The sequence below is a fragment of the Cetorhinus maximus genome, chromosome 3 (assembly GCF_964194155.1).
Source record: "Cetorhinus maximus chromosome 3, sCetMax3.hap1.1, whole genome shotgun sequence".
NCBI lineage: Eukaryota > Metazoa > Chordata > Chondrichthyes > Lamniformes > Cetorhinidae > Cetorhinus > Cetorhinus maximus.
In genome coordinates, this window is record NC_135881.1 from 194,095,830 (window position 1) to 194,115,618 (window position 19,789).

General features: G+C 44.0%; 2 protein-coding genes across 3 annotated transcripts in view; one reads left to right on the forward strand and one right to left on the reverse strand.

Moving 5' to 3' along the window:
• The window catches only part of mylk4b (myosin light chain kinase family, member 4b), a 196,517-nt gene extending 182,984 nt beyond the window's left edge, over window positions 1–13,533 (reverse strand). The window contains exon 1 of one of the 2 annotated variants that reach the window (XM_078539494.1): window positions 13,206–13,533. The gene's annotated coding sequence lies outside the window, so the exon portion shown is untranslated. Of the gene's footprint in view, window positions 1–12,319; window positions 12,376–13,205 lie in introns of those variants that run through there. The other variant, XM_078539495.1, reaches the window with a different exon arrangement.
• Window positions 1–19,789, forward strand: part of wrnip1 (WRN helicase interacting protein 1) — a 54,259-nt gene that overhangs the window by 5,038 nt on the left and 29,432 nt on the right. Inside the window, exons 2-3 of the mRNA XM_078539499.1 lie at window positions 12,689–12,883; window positions 13,261–13,496. Of these exons, the coding sequence (XP_078395625.1) occupies window positions 12,689–12,883; window positions 13,261–13,496 (431 nt within the window). The remainder of the gene's footprint in view (window positions 1–12,688; window positions 12,884–13,260; window positions 13,497–19,789) is intronic.

The following is a 19,789-nucleotide window of genomic DNA, read 5'->3' on the forward strand; positions in this document are numbered from 1 at the left end:
CCCTTTACTCTGAGGCTGTGCCCTCGGGTCCTAGTCTCTCCTACTAATGGAAACTTCTTCCCCACGTCCACTCTATCCAGGCCTTTCAGTATTCTGTAAGTTTCAATCTGATCCCCCCTCATCCTTCTAAACTCCATCGAGTATAGACCCAGAGTCCTCAAACGTTCCTCATATGTTAAGCATTTCATTCCTGGGATCATTCTCGTGAACCTCCTCTGGACCCTCTCCAGGGCCAGCACATCCTTCCTGAGATACGGGGCCCAAAATTGCTCACAATATTCTAAATGTGGTCTGACCAGAGCCTTATAAAGCCTCAGCAGCACATCCCTGCTTTTAAATTCTAGTCCTCTCAAAATAAATGCCAACATTGCATTTGCCTTCCTAACTACCGACTCAACCTGCAAGTTAACCTTAAGAGAATCCTGGACTAGGACTCCCAAGTCCCTTTGCACTCCAGATTTCTGAATTCTCTCCCCATTTAGAAAATAGTCTATGCCTGTATTCTTCCTACCAAAGTGCATGACCTCACACTTCCTCACGTTGTATTCCATCTGCCACTTCTTTGCCCATTCTCCTAACCTGTCCAAATCCTTCTGCAGCCTCCCCGCCTCCTCAATACTACCAGTCCCTCCACCTATCTTTGTATCATCTGCAAACTTAGCCAGGATGCCCTCAGTTCCTTCATCTAGATCATTAATGTATAAAGTGAAAAGTTGTGGTCCCAACACTGACCCCTGCGGAACTCCACTAGTCACCGGCCGCCATCCTGAAAAGGGCCCCCTTATCCCCACACTCTGCCTCCTGCCAGACAGCCAATCTTCTATCCATGCTAGTACCTTGCCTCTAACACCATGGGCTCTTATCTTACTAAGCAGCCTCCTGTGCGGCACCTTGTCAAAGGTCTTCTGGAAGTCCAAGTAGATAACATCCATTGGCTCTCCTTTGTCTAACCTACTCATTACCTCCTCAAAGAATTCTAACAGATTTGTCAGGCATGACCTCCCCTTGATGAAACCATGCTGACTTTGCCCGATTTTACCATGCACTTCCAAGTATTCTGAAATCTCATCCTTAATAATGGACTCTAAAATCTTACCAACGACCGAGGTCAGGCTAATCGGCCTGTAATTTCCTGTCTTTTGCCTCACTCCCTTCTTAAATAGGGGGGTTACATTAGCGATTTTCCAGTCCTCTGGGACTCTCTCTGACTCCGGTGATTCCTGAAAGATCACCACTAACGCCTCCACTATCTCTTCAGCTATCTCCTTCAGAACTCTGGGGTGTAATCCATCTGGTCCAGGTGATTTATCCACCTTCAGACCTTTCAGTTTTCCTAGCACCTTCTCCTTGGTAATAGCCACCATACTCACCTCTGCCCCCCGACTCTCTTGAACTTTGGGGATGTCACTTGTGTCTTCCACTGTGAAGACTGACGCAAAGTACCTATTCAGATCCTCCGCCATTTCTTTGTTCCCCACTACTACTTCTCCAGCGTCATTTTCCAGCGGGCCAATGTCCACTTTTGCCTCTCTCTTACCCTTTATATATCTAAAAAAACTCTTGCAATCTTCTTTTATATTACTGGCTGGTTTACCCTCATATTTAATCTTCTCCCTCCTTATTTCTTTTTTAGTTGTCCTCTGTTGGTCTTTGTAGGCTTCTCAATCCCCTGGTTTCCCACTGCTCTTCGCCGCATTGTTGCTTTCTCTTTAGCTTTTATGCTGTCCCTGACTTCCCTTGTTAGCCATGGTTGCCTCGTCCTCCTTTTAGTATGCTTCTTCTTCCTAGGGATGAATTTTTGCTGTGTCTCCCAAATTACTCCCAGAAACTCCTGCCATTGTTGTCCCACTGTCTTTCCTGCTAGGCTCATCTCCCAGTCAATTCTGGCCAGCTCCTCCCTCATGCCTCTGTAGTTGCCTTTATTCAACTGTAATACCGTTACATCTGATTCCAGCTTTTTCCTCTCAAATTGCAGGGTAAATTCTATCATATTATGGTCACTTCCTCCTAAGGGTTCCTTCACCTTAAGCTCCCTTATCAAATCTGCCTCATTACACATCACTAAATCTAGAATTGCCTGTTCCCTAGTGGGCTCCACCTCAAGCTGCTCCAAAAAGCCATCTCGTAGACATTCCACAAATTCTTTTTCTTGGGATCCACTACCAATCTGATTTTCCCAGTCTACCTGCATATTGAAATCTCCCATGATTACTGTAACCTCGCCTTTCTTACACACCTTTTCTATCTCCTGGTGTATCTTGTGCCCCGAACTACTGTTCGGAGGCCTGTACGTAACTCCCATTATGGTTGTTTTTTACCTTTGCGGTTCCTCAGCTCTACCCACACAGATTCTACATCATCTGACCCTACATCATTTCTTGCTATCGATTTAATTTCATTTCTTACTAACAAAGTTAAACTTGCAGGGGAACTTGACAAACACTAGGTAACAGGGTGGTAGCCAATGCCAAAACTAAAGTCATAAAATGGGCCAAGATGCAGGTACCTGTCTTTTAAAATTAAGAATACAGATTAGTGCAGAAAGCCCAGCAATGACTAAGGTAGCAATGGTAATTGTGCGATTTGTCTAACAGTTCAATTGAAGTTTTACTTTTCTACCCCCTTCATAGAATTACCACCAGGTAATCACTTCATTACCCTATGTTATCCGTATTTAATACAAGATGCTAAGCTTGAGCAATTGGAGGAATATTTTAAATGTACTTACAGACAATCTTTTAAGTTTTGCCTTTTACATAGCAGATTTTAGTGGAGCTGTATTGATAGAATATCATCAAAACTTGACGCCTTGGCCTTGCAGTAGTATTGTGTTTCATGAGGCTTATTTTTATCGTTTTAATAGGTGTCGTTGATGGATTTATGAACTTTGCTAAACTACATATGTTCAATTCATTTCTACTGATACAAGGATACAGAAGCACTAGAATTTCTTCACTCATTGCTGCTAAATTATAAATGAATAGTGTATTTTATATTTTTTCACTCATTGCTGCTAAATTATAAATGAATAGTGTATTTTATATTTTTTCAAATGTCGGTCAGGTAGAGATTTATGTTAAAGAAGGTAACTCTAAAAACAAGTATGGTCTAAATGTTCCATTATGCTTTAATACTCAGGGTTGTGTTACATGCTCATAGAGTTTTAATTATTCCCAACGCCCAGCTCTGGTTTTTAAATAGTTATATATTCCATTGGCATTAAACAATGGAAATGTTGAGCATCGATGATACTGTCTTTGTTTACAGTTTGTTTATTTTTCCAGTAACCTATTGCTTTTCAAAAGCTGAGGCTTCTGTGAGGCACTCTGAAGGAAGTATTTAAAAGGACTAGAACTGCAACCATTTGTGTGAGGTACTTCCCCCTGGAAATATCCTGGGTAATGTTTGATCTAACCATATGTCTTAAGTATCCAGTGAATGGTTGACATTCCATGACTCTATGACTGACTCTATGACTCAGTTAGACCAAATGGAAGGCATCTAAAATGTCCAATTTGGCTGACTTGGTCAATCTAATTAAAAGATAGTTCTGAGCAGCATCATTATATGAAGGGTTAAAGTTTGTCTGTAAATCCCCACACAATCGGTTCCTAATCTCAGCCACATTGTGGGAGGGATGAGAAGAAAGCTACAATTGTTACTCGGCTGTCCTGCACCTATAATTGACAAGGTTCCATTGGTGAAGCCTATGAGGGAGTAAGTAATTTTCTGGTCACAGTTCCTTCCTGAACAAGGGAGATAGGATTAGGAGTGGAGTTGAATGAAATTGAGAAAATAACTTATGGGAGCAGGGATGGTGGTGGATGGATGATGGTACTGTCATAAAAAGGAATGGTTAAACTTGTATCCTAATCACTACTTGAAGATTTTTATTTTCGCCATAAACAGATTTTTTTTTCGTTCATGGGGTCTGAACGTCCCGAGTTAGGCCAGCATTTATTGCCCACCCAAATTGCCCTTGAGAAGGTGGTGGTGTTCTGCCTTCTTGAACCGCTGTGGCCCATATGTTGTAGGAACACCCATAGTGCTGTTAGGAAGGGAGTTCCAGGATTTTGACCCAGTGGCAATGATGGAAAGATGATCTAGTTCCAGGTCAGGATGATGTGTGGCTTGGAGGGGAACTTGCAGGTGGTGGTGTTCCTGTGCATCTGCTGCTCTTGTCCTGCTAGATGGTAGAAATGTTCGTGAGATGCTGTCAGTGGAGCCTTGGTGAGTTGCTGCAGTGCATCTTGTAGATGGTATGCATTGCTGCTACTGTGCATCAGTGGTGGAGGCGGTGGCTGTTGAAGGCGGTGGCTGTTGAAGGCGGTGGCTGTTGAAGGCGGTGGCTGTTGAAGGCGGTGGCTGTTGAAGGCGGTGGCTGTTGAAGGCGGTGGCTGTTGAAGGCGGTGGCTGTTGAAGGCGGTGGCTGTTGAAGGCGGTGGCTGTTGAAGGCGGTGGCTGTTGAAGGCGGTGGCTGTTGAAGGCGGTGGCTGTTGAAGGCGGTGGCTGTTGAAGGCGGTGGCTGTTGAAGGCGGTGGCTGTTGAAGGCGGTGGCTGTTGAAGGCGGTGGCTGTTGAAGGCGGTGGCTGTTGAAGGCGGTGGCTGTTGAAGGCGGTGGCTGTTGAAGGCGGTGGCTGTTGAAGGCGGTGGCTGTTGAAGGCGGTGGCTGTTGAAGGCGGTGGCTGTTGAAGGCGGTGGCTGTTGAAGGCGGTGGCTGTTGAAGGCGGTGGCTGTTGAAGGCGGTGGCTGTTGAAGGCGGTGGCTGTTGAAGGCGGTGGCTGTTGAAGGCGGTGGCTGTTGAAGGCGGTGGCTGTTGAAGGCGGTGGCTGTTGAAGGCGGTGGCTGTTGAAGGCGGTGGCTGTTGAAGGCGGTGGCTGTTGAAGGCGGTGGCTGTTGAAGGCGGTGGCTGTTGAAGGCGGTGGCTGTTGAAGGCGGTGGCTGTTGAAGGCGGTGGCTGTTGAAGGCGGTGGCTGTTGAAGGCGGTGGCTGTTGAAGGCGGTGGCTGTTGAAGGCGGTGGCTGTTGAAGGCGGTGGCTGTTGAAGGCGGTGGCTGTTGAAGGCGGTGGCTGTTGAAGGCGGTGGCTGTTGAAGGCGGTGGCTGTTGAAGGCGGTGGCTGTTGAAGGCGGTGGCTGTTGAAGGCGGTGGCTGTTGAAGGCGGTGGCTGTTGAAGGCGGTGGCTGTTGAAGGCGGTGGCTGTTGAAGGCGGTGGCTGTTGAAGGCGGTGGCTGTTGAAGGCGGTGGCTGTTGAAGGCGGTGGCTGTTGAAGGCGGTGGCTGTTGAAGGCGGTGGCTGTTGAAGGCGGTGGCTGTTGAAGGCGGTGGCTGTTGAAGGCGGTGGCTGTTGAAGGCGGTGGCTGTTGAAGGCGGTGGCTGTTGAAGGCGGTGGCTGTTGAAGGCGGTGGCTGTTGAAGGCGGTGGCTGTTGAAGGCGGTGGCTGTTGAAGGCGGTGGCTGTTGAAGGCGGTGGCTGTTGAAGGCGGTGGCTGTTGAAGGCGGTGGCTGTTGAAGGCGGTGGCTGTTGAAGGCGGTGGCTGTTGAAGGCGGTGGCTGTTGAAGGCGGTGGCTGTTGAAGGCGGTGGCTGTTGAAGGCGGTGGCTGTTGAAGGCGGTGGCTGTTGAAGGCGGTGGCTGTTGAAGGCGGTGGCTGTTGAAGGCGGTGGCTGTTGAAGGCGGTGGCTGTTGAAGGCGGTGGCTGTTGAAGGCGGTGGCTGTTGAAGGCGGTGGCTGTTGAAGGCGGTGGCTGTTGAAGGCGGTGGCTGTTGAAGGCGGTGGCTGTTGAAGGCGGTGGCTGTTGAAGGCGGTGGCTGTTGAAGGCGGTGGCTGTTGAAGGCGGTGGCTGTTGAAGGCGGTGGCTGTTGAAGGCGGTGGCTGTTGAAGGCGGTGGCTGTTGAAGGCGGTGGCTGTTGAAGGCGGTGGCTGTTGAAGGCGGTGGCTGTTGAAGGCGGTGGCTGTTGAAGGCGGTGGCTGTTGAAGGCGGTGGCTGTTGAAGGCGGTGGCTGTTGAAGGCGGTGGCTGTTGAAGGCGGTGGCTGTTGAAGGCGGTGGCTGTTGAAGGCGGTGGCTGTTGAAGGCGGTGGCTGTTGAAGGCGGTGGCTGTTGAAGGCGGTGGCTGTTGAAGGCGGTGGCTGTTGAAGGCGGTGGCTGTTGAAGGCGGTGGCTGTTGAAGGCGGTGGCTGTTGAAGGCGGTGGCTGTTGAAGGCGGTGGCTGTTGAAGGCGGTGGCTGTTGAAGGCGGTGGCTGTTGAAGGCGGTGGCTGTTGAAGGCGGTGGCTGTTGAAGGCGGTGGCTGTTGAAGGCGGTGGCTGTTGAAGGCGGTGGCTGTTGAAGGCGGTGGCTGTTGAAGGCGGTGGCTGTTGAAGGCGGTGGCTGTTGAAGGCGGTGGCTGTTGAAGGCGGTGGCTGTTGAAGGCGGTGGCTGTTGAAGGCGGTGGCTGTTGAAGGCGGTGGCTGTTGAAGGCGGTGGCTGTTGAAGGCGGTGGCTGTTGAAGGCGGTGGCTGTTGAAGGCGGTGGCTGTTGAAGGCGGTGGCTGTTGAAGGCGGTGGCTGTTGAAGGCGGTGGCTGTTGAAGGCGGTGGCTGTTGAAGGCGGTGGCTGTTGAAGGCGGTGGCTGTTGAAGGCGGTGGCTGTTGAAGGCGGTGGCTGTTGAAGGCGGTGGCTGTTGAAGGCGGTGGCTGTTGAAGGCGGTGGCTGTTGAAGGCGGTGGCTGTTGAAGGCGGTGGCTGTTGAAGGCGGTGGCTGTTGAAGGCGGTGGCTGTTGAAGGCGGTGGCTGTTGAAGGCGGTGGCTGTTGAAGGCGGTGGCTGTTGAAGGCGGTGGCTGTTGAAGGCGGTGGCTGTTGAAGGCGGTGGCTGTTGAAGGCGGTGGCTGTTGAAGGCGGTGGCTGTTGAAGGCGGTGGCTGTTGAAGGCGGTGGCTGGCATGCCAATCAAGCAGGCTGCTTTGTCCTAAATGCTGGCGAGCTTCTGCAGTGTTTTTGGAGCTCCACTCACCCAGGCAAGTGGAGAGTATTCCATCACACTCCAGACATGTGCCTTGTAGATAGTAAACACGCTTTGGTGAGTCAGGAAGTGAGTTACTTTCTGCAGAATTCCTAGCTGTGGCCTGCTCTCGGAGCCACAGTATTTATATGGCTGGCCCAGTTCAGTTTCTGGTCAATGGTAACCTCCTGGATGTTGATAGTGGGGGTTCCAGCGATGGTAATGCCATTGAATGTAAAGGAGAGATGGTTAGAATCTCTCTTGTTGGAGATGGTCATTGCCTGGCACTCTTGCAGTGCAGTTGTTACTTGCCACTTTTTAGCCCAAACCTGAATATTGACCAGGACTTGCTGCATACAGACACGGACTGCTTCCGCATCTGAGGAATCATGAATGGTGCTGAACATTGTGCGATCATCTGTGAACATTCCCACTTCTGACTTTATGATGGAGGGAAGGTCATTGTTGAAACAGCTGAAGATGGTTGGGCCTAGGACACAACCTTGAGGAACTCCTGCAGCGATGTCCTGGGACTGAGATGATTGACCTCCAACAACAACAACAACCAACTTCCATTGTGCTAGCTATGACTCCAACTGGTGAAAAGTTTCCACCCTGATTTTCATTGACTTCAGTTTTTCTAGGACTCCTTGATGCCATACTCGGTCAAATGCTACCTTGATATCAAGGGCAGTCACTCTCACCTCACCTCTCGAGTTGAACCCTTTTGTCCATGTTTGGACCAAGGCTGTAATGAGGTCAGGAGCTGAGCGGCCCTGGCAAACTGAGCATCAGTGAGCAGGTTATTGCTGAGTAAGTGTCTTTTGATAGCACTGCCGATGACTCTTATCATCACTTTGCTGATGATCAAGAATAGACTGTTGTGGCAGTAATTGGCCAGGTTGGATTTATCTTTCTTTTTATGGACAGGGCATACCTGGGCAATTTTTCACATTGCTGGGTAGATGCCAGTGTTGGGTGTGGCTAGTTCTGGAGCACAAGTCTTCAGTACTATTACCGGATTGTTGTCGGGCCTCATATCCTGTACAATGTCCAGCGCCTTCAGCTGTTTTTTGATATCACATGGAGTGAATCGAATGGCTGAAGACTGGCATCTGTCTCTTCAGCAATGGCACCCCATCCATCACCTTCAACATCCACTGGCATCTGAGATGGATCATCTGCTCGGCATTTTGGGCTGAAGATGGCTACACATGTTTCAGCCTTATCTTTTCTCCTCAAATAATAACTGTAAACCATAAATCTGCCCAATAATTGAAAATTATCCCATATCTTAGTAGCACTTCAACCACTTCTCTCACTCATGGAGGATATAGGAAACTTGACGCGAAATGGGTCACCTTTCTCACAGCCTTTATTTCATCAATACTACAATAGTCAGTAGTGTTTTACACTTCCCTTTACAACTGCAATATATTGCAATCAAGGCTCATTATGCACATTTTACTAATCAAATTTTTCTCAAGACTCAAAATCTTGAAATTACTATTGCTGTTACGCCTATTTCAATAATATGGGTGTACATACGAACAAGGAGTAGGAGTAGGCCATTCAGCCCCTCGAGCCTGCCCCGCCATTTAATAGGATCATGGCTGATCTGATAGTAGCCTGAACTCTGCATCCCACCTACTGCCAATAACCTATCACCCCCTTGCTTACCAAGAATCTATCCACTTCTGCCTTCAAAATATCCAAAGACTCTCCTTTCACTGCCTTGTGAAGAAGAGAGTTCCAAAGACTCACTACCCTCAGAGAAAAATACTCTCCTCATCTCTGCCTTAAATGAGTGACCCCTTATTTTTAAACAGTGACCCCCTAGCTCTAGATTCTCCCACAAGAGGAAACGTTCTCTCCACATCCACCCTGACAAGACCCCTCAGGATCTTATATGTTTCAATCAAGTCGCCTCTTACTCTTCTAAACTCCAGCGGATACAAACCTAGTCTGCCCAACCCTTCCTCATAAGACAACCCACCCATTCCAGTTATTAGTCTGGTAAACCTCCTCTGAGCTGCTTCCAACGCATTTACATCCTTTCTTAACTAAGTTGACAAATACTGTACACAGTACTCCAAATGTGGTCTCACTAGTACCCTGTACAACTGAAGCATAACCCCCCCCCTACTTTTGCATTCAATTCCCCTTGCAATAAATGATAACATTCTATTAGCTTTCCTAATTAATTGCTGTACTAGCATACTAGCCTTTTGTAATTCATGCACTAGGACACCCAGATCCCTCGGTACCTCAGAGCTCCGCAATCTCTCACCACTAAGATAATATGCTTCTCTTTTATTCTTCCTGTCAAAATGGACACTTTCACATTTTCCCACATTATACTCCATCTGCCAGATCTTTGCCCACTCACTTAACCTATCTATATCTATTTGTAGCCTCCTTATGTCCTCTTCACAGTTTACTTTCCTACGTACCTTTGTGTCATCAGCAAATTTGGCAACCATCCCTTCAATCCCTTCATCCAAATCATTTATACAAATTGTAAACAGTTGAGGTCCCAGCACTAATCCCTGTGGCACACCACTCGTTACATCTTGCTAGCCTGGAAAGGACCCATTTATGCCTACCCCCTGCTTCCTGTTAGCCAGCCAATCTTCTATCCATGCCAGTATGTTACCCCCTACGCCGTGATCTTTTATTTTCTGCAATGACCTTTGATGTGACACTTTATCGAATGCCTTTTGGAAATCTAGTACAGTACATCTACCGGTTCCCTTTATCCACTCTTGTTCCTCAAATAATTCCAATAAGTTGGTTAAACACGATTTCCCTTTCAAAAAACAATGTTGATTCTGCCTGATCACCTTGAGCTTATCCTCGTGCCCTGCTATAGCTTCTTTAATAATAACTTCTAACATTTTCCCTATGACAGATGTTAAGCTAACTGGCCTGTGGTTTCCCACTTTCTTATTGAATAATGGTAGTGTTGTGTATAGAACATTTCCAGCCTTCTGTGTTGTCTGCCAATTTCTAGGTCTGTGCCAGTCTGGGGGGAGCCTTGACTGGGATACTTTGCTGGGCTCTCTGTGCCAGTCTGGGGGGAGCCTTGACTGGGATACTTTGCTGGGCTCTCTTCAACTCAAAAAGCACTCGCCTGACTTGGCAGGCTGCACTGCACATCTTCTGATCTCTGCGTTCCTAACATTGTTGTAACAGTAGACTCCTAAGTATTCATCGGAGCTGCCAGTGGTCAAAGGCATCTCGATTTGTCAGAAACAGTGTCTGCTCTTTTAAGACAGGAATATCAAGACAATCTGAGCTTGGTTGCTATTTGAGTTCTTGACCCATGTTGTCTTGTCAAGAGATCGTGTAACAGTTGTAGGATTTTTATTCATTGACGTATGTATCTTTCCTTCAAAGGTGCCTGAGCTGCCTATCAAACTCTCAAGGTAGTTCAAATTGTCAGCTGTTTCTGTGGTTTTGTTGTTCACGATGGTGGAAGCTTGAGGATTTGGAACACAGAAGTGCTGCACATTTCTACTAGTTCAGTTCAGGGCTTAATGAATCAGCCTCATCTTTGAGAATACTCAATGTTTGATCTACTCTGTCTATCAGTACTGCAGGAATGGCAATGTTATTCACCTAGTCAGTGATCAACAGTACACTCCAAGATCAAGACAATAGGGAGCAGATCAGATCAGGTTAGGGCTGATACAACCTTTTGAACTCCAGATCCAAAGGCAATGTTATTGTTACTCACGTGCACACAACTGGTTACATCTTTATGTAGGAGTCAAATAAGTTGGACCAATTTATCTGGAGCACCATTCACTTTAGAAGTAATCAAATTGAATTCCTGTTGACCATGTCAAATGTAGCCTTGAAATTGGTGTAGGCTGCCTGTAATGATTTTTGTATTCTCTTGTGTTCATGACAGTGATGGTAGGTTCCAAACTTTGGTCCGTGAAGGACTTGTTTGAAGTGAATCCACTCCACTGCGGTTGTTTCTTACTTAAGAATGCCTGAAATTCCATGTGCTTTTAAATAATGCTATCCAGAAAAACGGAACAGGCCGGGACTCTTTTCCTCCCACAGAAAAGAGAAGTATGAGAGGTGACCTGATAGAGACCTATTATAAGAGGTTTTGCTGGTGCAGTCAGATTTCAATACTGCTTTGTTTGATGCCCAAAAAGTCCAGTTCTGAAGAATTCTCCTTCACTGCCATGACAGCAGTGTGTGTCCATGTTGCCATCCAAACAGACCAATCTCTTTTTCTCCATGATGTCAAAGATTTTGGATTTGTTCATTCGTGATATCTTTTCTTTCTGGTCCTGAGGGATGATTTGGCTGGTTGCATTAGTTCTGATTTGAACATGGACCACTGCATCTCTATCATTCCCAGTGCAGTCAGGTAAACTTGTAGATAACGCATTTTGTTTTGATTTATGCCAATGTTGAAATACACTGACCAAGTGGAGATCTTCTTTTGGTTAAGATTTTCAGTGCTAGGAGCCAGTGGTTCAAGCTATGGCTCAGCTCTGTGATAAACTCAGTAATTTGCCATAGAAACAGAGATTGGTCATTCAACCCCTTGAGCCTGTCCTGCTGTTCAGTTAGATGGCTGGTCTGTACCTTAGCTCTCGTCTACTAACTGAGACTAACGTAATACCTCCTCAAAAGAGCCAGCGAAGATTCAATGGGTCACATGGTCTCCTTCTATGCTATACTATTCTGTGATACCTGCCTTTGTCCCATAACTTTGTGTTGCAAACATCTATTAATCTCAGTTTTAAAATATTTAATTGACCTGGTCTCAACAGCTTTTTGGGGGAGAGGGTTCTGGATTTCCACTACCCTTTGTGCTATCCGACATCATATTGACCTTTCATTTTAAAAAGTAAGGAGTTCCAAATGAATGGACAAAAATCCTTTGGGTCCCGCCAACACATGTATGTGAATTCCCACTGTGCGCTCCCAAGCTGCATTCTAGGAACAAAATCGTAGAATTGTACAGCACAGGTGGAGGCCATTTGCTCCATTGAATTTGTGCTAGCTCTTTCAGAGTTAGAATAATGGATGTCAGTTATCACCTCTGACCCCACTTCCTTCCTGATGAGTCGTCATTATTAACCTGTTCTTTCGAGCAGGTGAGTGGAACACAGTGCAGGAAGAAAGCATGGTTCTAATTTAAATAGGCAAAATGGGTCCAGTGATGTTATCGGGTACTGATTTGCATTGTCAGGCAAAACCTGCCTGAAGCCAGATGTTGAGCCAGAAGAGGTGCTGAAGATCAGTTTAAAATTATTTTCCCGGTTTCCTAATGGGGCAGGGATGGTGCTCCAGGCCTTAAGAAAACCTTGGCCCTACCTTAACCAGTTTGCTTCCTCAATCGGCAAGACCCATCATCCCAAACGTGGCCTCTGACTGCTTGTTTGTGCTCCCATCTGTCAGCCTGTCAATCTGTCAGGCGGGAGACTGGAACATTTTATTTAAACGTGGCCCTATTGTTAACGTTGACATGTCTTCTGTGTTCTTAGAACGTTAGAAAGCCAACAAGGCTATCACACCAAACCCCCCACTTCCCCCATTAATATCGAGGTCATTGATTATAGAATTATGCACTGTTTTTAATTATGTATATCTGATAAATACTGCATTCTTATTTAATTTTTTTAAAATAAAGTACCTGCATGGTACACCTTTTGTAAAAAAAAAAATGCAACTTATTTTTTTCAGACATCATTAGCCCATGTTTTAGCCATGAACAGTAAGAAGCAGAGTAGTACGAGATTTGTCAGTCTTTCTGCTACAAGTGCATCCACAGACATCATTCGAGGGGTTGTAAAACAAGCTCAAAATGAACGAAAGCTACTCAAAAGAAGAACAATTGTATTCTTTGATGAAATTCACCACTTCAATAAAGCACAACAGGTAAACAAATTTGTTTGCTATCCAAAACTTTGGAAACACAGCTGCTTTAAGACACTTGCTTTATATAGCGTAATAATCTTTTACAGTGCAAACATGGAAGAAAAATTTTGGTCTTCTGTTTTAGGATATCCGAATCATTTCATTTAAATAATCAGTACAAACTGAGTACTTCACACAAACATATTTTGGGGTATAATTTTGGCACAGACATACCAAGTTTCTTGCATGACTCAATTTACATGTTCTCCTAATCACTTTTATTTAAGCTCTCTCCTATTTGCTATGGATGAAACAATTGTAAACCATGGAAAATAAAACTTACATTTTGTGTCTCTTGCGTGGTAACAACTTTCTTTTCCCTTCCTCCCAACCTCAAGAACATTTTGCTGCCTCACGTCGAGTGTGGAACAATCACATTGATTGGTGCAACAACAGAGAACCCTTCCTTTCAGATCAACTCAGCATTACTGAGTCGCTGCCGTGTCATCGTTCTTGAGAAGCTGTCAGTAGAGGCTATGGAAACTATTCTGTTACGTGCTTTAAACTCCCTTGGGATCAGTATACTGGGACAGGATAAAGAAGCTGGCTCTGTGGATGGCAGCAAAGAGACTAAGTAAGTCCCTTTAGTACATAACTTGTAAAAACAGAATGTCCTGAATCTAGTGGCTGGATGCCAGTAGGGGACAGTACTGTAATTATTGTAGCAGTGGATAGGAGCTAAACTGGGATTCCAAGGAAGCAAAACAGCACCAAAATGTGCTGGGGCCAGTATGATATTCTGACTGAGGACGGACTCACTGGGTGTTTTGTTTTTAAATTTCCACCTAAGGGCTCAAGATTTCTCATCTTACTGCTTGTAACTCAAGCCAATAATGCTCTTTCAAAGGGTATTGATGATTAGATGCATCTCAAGTACACAGCTTGTTTTGCTTGAATCACCTAACTTTGGCTGTTGATTACTCACCATACAAGAAAATGATTCAGTTCAATGACAGAATTTACAAGAGCTGGTAGGAGAGTTTTCTCTTGGTGTTAGTACTGACTCTACAGGAAGCACTTTTTGGATGAATTCCCTCTTTACTGACAAATGGGAGGTTGTTTGCTTATTTTCCTTTTGTCAATAATAAAATTACATGCTGACCACACATTTCAAAGCTATAACCTTCCTGGAATTAGTAAGTCGTTAACTAGTGAAAAATGTACTTGCTCCTGTTTATCGCCTAAGAGAAATGTCCTTCTCGTTGTTGTCAAAGTAAGAAAAGTTAGAGGTAAAATTTTGAAAGAATGTTAGAGATGATGGACCAGATTTTGCTGAAAATGTAATGGCATCTGAATGATGCACGCTGTTATTAATATGCCAGTCGACCAGCAGGTTGTGATAAGGAAGAAATTCCCCGTGAATTGAAAATTTCCACAAGTCGTTGGTTGATTTGCCCTACACTTCTTAAAATGCGTGTTAACTTCACAAAAACAGCACTTCACCCTGAACCTCTTCGTGATTTTATAAAGTTGCTGCATTTGCACGTTAATTGCTCATTAAACTCGCCACAGAGCATAAAAGTCCAGTATTTAACACCGGAAGTGTCCTTTCAGCAATGTGATAATGACTGCCCATCAACCACTTTGCCATAAAGTGAATAATTAAATTCTGGAGTTTCATTCCCTTCAGGTTATCAACTGTTGTTGGATATTTTGAAAATGGGAAATCTTAAATTTTTTTCTAACTTTTCCTTTCTGTCATTTTTTTTCCCCTCCCTCAATCTTTTCTCTCGAAAAGAGAAGACTGAGGGGGTGACCTGATAGAAGTGCCAGCATGTTTGGGCTGAATGAATTGTTTCTGTGCTATATGCACTATGTAATCCAATCTTTCTTTCCCTCTCTTTATTCCTCTTTTTGCACCTGATTTGACATTGAATTCACCCGCTCTAATTCACCTTTCTACTCATTCCTTGCTCTGAGTGTTTCTCAATCCTGTAATCTCATTAAGAAGATACGCTATTAGTCTGATTGTTCACCCGGGTCTCTTACCCTTGCTGCACTGTTATCTGTTCACACTTCAAGCAACTTTGTGGACAAAAAAGCTAAACCTAAACATGCATGACGACCTCTAACTAACAAGGCCCAGTTCCAGTAAAGTCTGGGTCGATAGCTTTTCCATAATAAAGATCAGGTAGTTGCAACTTTGACACTTGTGCAAGAAATATTTTAACAGGATTTCCAATTGAAGTAGTTTCATTGATAATGAAAGCTTTAGTGTAACGTGGAAAAATAACTTGTATAAAGATCATATAGAAATAAATCTGATAACAGATTTGGAAGATAATATGCATTATAGTAAATAATACTCAAAAGTAATAAGGAGCGAAAAAGTAGTAAATCTATTAAAAGGGACATTTGACAACTTGATACATATGGAGCTATGATTTCTTTGTGGTTTTATGTTTGCAAACTGAGTATCTGTTTCAGAGGGATGCTTATGGATTTAAAAGCTTATGTGTTTGGATTGTCATTGGAATTCAAATATGCTAGGCATTGAAGATCAGATTCTTTATAAGAGTTTTATGCACTGCTCCCTAGCCTCTGCCAAAACTCCTCTGTTGCTAGCTGCTAGGAGGCACATTGTGTGCTAGTTCATATTGTATTCCCTCCCTCTATATTTCCTGATGGTCTGGCTGATGATCAAGGTTTGCTGTGTAGTAAAGTTTGCAAATCTACCTTCAAACCTGATTTATCATCCTGGCAAGGTGTTATGCCATTGGATGACCATAAATGGTGTATGATGACAAAACCCATACAGTTTTGTGTATGGGATTCTGTATATAGCCAAGTTGAGGTACGTTCCCACAAAGGGGAAAGTTTAGACAAACAAAGCCAGAGCTTCCTGAATTGACAAAAGAGATAGAGAGTAAGATGAAGCAGAAAAAGGGTGCATGTGACAGATGTTAATACATGTGAGAACCGGGCTGAATATAGACATTTCAGAAGGGAAGTGAAAAAGAAATGAGCTGTAAACGGAGAATATGAGAAGAGACTGGCAGCTAAGATAAAGGGTAATTCCAAGCCTTTTATTGTCATATAAGTAGTAAAAGATGAGTTGGGGACCAACTGGGGACTAAAAAGTGGATTTATGTTTGGAGGCAGAGGGCATGGCAGGGGTACTAAATGAGTACTTTGCACTTACCTTTATCAAGGAAGAAGATGCTGTTAAAGTCATGGTGAAAAGGGAGGCAGTTGAGACACTGGATGGGTGAGCAGGTAATAAAGAGGCAATATTAAAAAGGCTGCCTATTCCTAATGTTGATAAGTGACCTGGACTGGATGAGTTGCATCCAAGGACACTGAGGGAAGTAAAAGCGGAAATTGTGGAGGCACTGGCCATAATCTTCCAATACTCCTTAGAAACAGGATGGTGCCAGAGGACTGGAGAATGGCAAATGTTGTATCCTTGTCTATAGTTTAAAAAGACAGATAAATCCAGCAAAAAGAGGCCAGCCAGTTTAACCTTTTAGGACCGATAATCCGGGACAAAATTAACAATCACTTGGACAATTCTGAATTAACTAATGAAAGCCAGCATGAATTTGTTAAAGGCAAACCATGTTTAACTAACTTGATTAAGTTCCTTGACATAACAGAGAGGATTGATAAGCATAATGCGGTCGATGTGGTACACATGGACTTCCAAAAGTAATTTGACAAAGTGGCACATAACAGGTTATTTGGCAAAATTAAAGCCCGTGAAATAAAAGGGACAGTGGCAGGATGGGTACAAAGTTTACTGAGTGACAGGAGAGAGAGTAGTGATGAACAAATTTTCAGACTGGAGGAAGGTATGCGGCGGTTGTGGAGGGGAGAGGGTGTTCTATAGACCACTACCTTTTTTGATCTACATTCATGACCTACATTTAGGTGTGTAGGGCACAAAATTTGGAAGTATTGTGAACTGTGAGAAGCTTGGTGAAAGACTTCAGGAGGACATAGACAGGCTAGTGGAATGGGGCAGATGAAATTTAATGCAGGGAAATGTGAAATGATAAATATTGGTAGGACGAATGAGGAGAGGCAATGTCAAATAAAGGATACAGTTCTAACGAGGGAGTAGGAATAGAGGGATCTAGGGGTACATGTGCACACATCATTGAAGGTGGCAGGGTAGGTTGGAAACGTGGTTAATTGGAAAAGTGGCTTTACAAATGGAGGCATAGAGTACAAGAGCAAGGAAGTTATGGTGAACCTTTATAAAGTACTGGTTCAGTCTCAACTGGTGTATTGTGTCCAATTATAGGCATCACACTTTAGGAAGGATGTGAAGGCATTGAAGAAGATGCAGAAAAGAATTACCAGAATGGCTCCAGAGATATGGGGCTGCAGTTACAAGGATAGATTGGAGACATTGGGGTTGTTCTAGAGAAGAGAAGGTTGAAAGAAGATTTGATAGAGGTGTTCAAAATCATGAGGGGTCGAGACAGAGTAGATAGAACAAACCATTCCCATTGGCAGAAGAGTCGAGAACCAGAGGACTTCGATTTAAGGCGATTGGCAAAGGAACCAAAAGTGACATGAGGAAAAGTTTTTATACACAGCACGTTGTTGGGATCTGGAATGCACTGCCTGAGTGTGTTGTGGAGGCGGATTCAATCATGGCTTTCAAAAGGGAATTGGATAATTACCTGAACAGAAAATTGAAGGGCTTTGCTTGCATGGGAAGGGGTGTGGGTGTTGGGGTGACTGAGAAGTGGACCAGGCTGTTGAGAGGGAATTGTCCCTTTGGAAATGGGAGGGGGAGATGTGCTTGTTAGTGACATCACCCTAGAGGTGGCGGAAATGGCAGAGGATGATCCGTTGAACATAGAGGCTGGTGGGGCTGGAGTTGAGGACAAGGGGTTCCAGGAAGGAGGGGAAGGGGTGAGAGCAAAAATGGGTGAAATGGATGGATCAAATGGACACAGTCAAGAGCCCTGTCCACTAGGGAGGGGGGGAAATCCTTAGTTTTTAGGTTGAGGTAAAATGAAGATATACCTGAAGTGCTCGCATGGAAGTTTGCATCATCAGAACAGATGCAAAGGAGACTGAGAAACTGGACAAATGGCCAAGACTCCTTGCAGGAAACAGGGCATGAGGAAGTGTTATCCAGGTAGTTATGGGAGTCGGTGGGCTGACAGTGAAATGGCACTGATATAGTCATCAATGTGCTGGAAAAAAATGTGAGGGAGGGTGTCTGAGTAGGATTGAAACAGAATGTTCCACATATCCCATACACAGGCAGGCGTAACTAGGGTCCAGGCATGTTCCCATAGCAACACCTTTTATTTGGGAGCAAGTGAAATTAAAGGAGAAGTTGCTCAATGTGAGAACGAGTTCAGCCAGGTGGAGGGTGGTGGATGGAAACTAGTTGGGCAATGGCCAGACTATTTGGCAGTAGTGCAGTTTCTTGAGTCAGTAAATTCAATGAGCTTACATGTAGTTTCTGCCAATAATGTATATTAACATATGTGTATGAGGCAAGAGTAGTGACAATAAATGAACATATTAAGTCCTTATGCAGATCTTTTAAATTTTAATATTGAAGATGTAATTGTTTCAATTAGTACGTCATTTTAAAGAGAACTTAAAATGCTAGATACAGAAATGGAATTTTCTTGATGAAATTTATTTTTAAATACAAACCTGGAGGATAAATATAGAATAGTCACCACACTGTGTTCAGATGATTAATCTAATCTCGGGGTTCAGGTTACAACATAAATGGCAAGGATAAATGCAGTTTTTATAATTGCCTCTGAACCCCGAGATTAGATTACAGCCTTAAATGCCTCTACTATAAATAGTACCCGTCTCTGTTGTTTGTCGTTTTGTCATTAAGTCTTTTGGAAGAACCATTTTCTTGGCAGCGGCCATGCCCCTGAATGTGTGTTTTACATGTTGATAATTTTTTTTCTCCTTTGTTTTTAAGAAAAAAGATGTGTGGGTTCTTATGTGGAGAGACGTAATGTTACCTAACATAACAGTAAAAAAGAAACCTAAATTAAGGAATGATTGATTTTAATGAATAGCTATTGACTGCTGTTTTTTTAAAATTATCTTGTAGGTTTCTGTGGTAAACTGAAGTAGCAGAGAATAATTATTAGAAAGTAATTGCCGGTCACATGGAACTTGTCAGCTGAGTGTACATTTAAGGAGAAAATACATTGTATTTACTGATTTTTCTGCTTGTTTATAAATGCCAATTGCTTTAATTTCATTTATAAATTCCATTAATGCATTTCTGCTGTAGCTGTGTTGTGATATTTGTTGCTATAATGTATTACATGTTAATGGGCAAATGTTTTTCCAAAATTCCTTACTGACATTCCTTAAGCTGTTGACTCCACTTACTTGAATACATGAAAAATCCTTGTGTCTTCTATTGAGTGACAAGAAATTGAAAATCCAAAATCAACTTGTTCCTTATTCTATTCTATTCACTTCAGTTACCAGTTAATAATTTTAACTTTTTACTCCTATTGACTGAATATTTTCCCTGAACAAAGTTACGCACCCTGTTTGATTGCAGTTCAGGTTATACATACGGCCTACACTGATTCCATAAAAGTCTGAGCTTTCTGTAATTCCATAAAGGTTTATAGCACAAAGGCCATTTGGCTCATTGTGTCTATGCCCCCTCTTTGATTGATAGAGCTAGAGCAGTACAACATTAATCCCACTGCCTCTCTCTTTCTCCATGACCCTCTGCTTCAAACGTTTGTTCAGTTTTTCCTTAATAGATGCAGTGTTCTCTGATTCAACACTCCATGCTTAAAACATTTCATGCTCCAGTAATCTTCTCCATGAAGACATTTTTTGATATTCTTTCACTTGCTCTCTTAGTGATCGTTTTAAATTTATGACCCCTCACTACTGATTCCC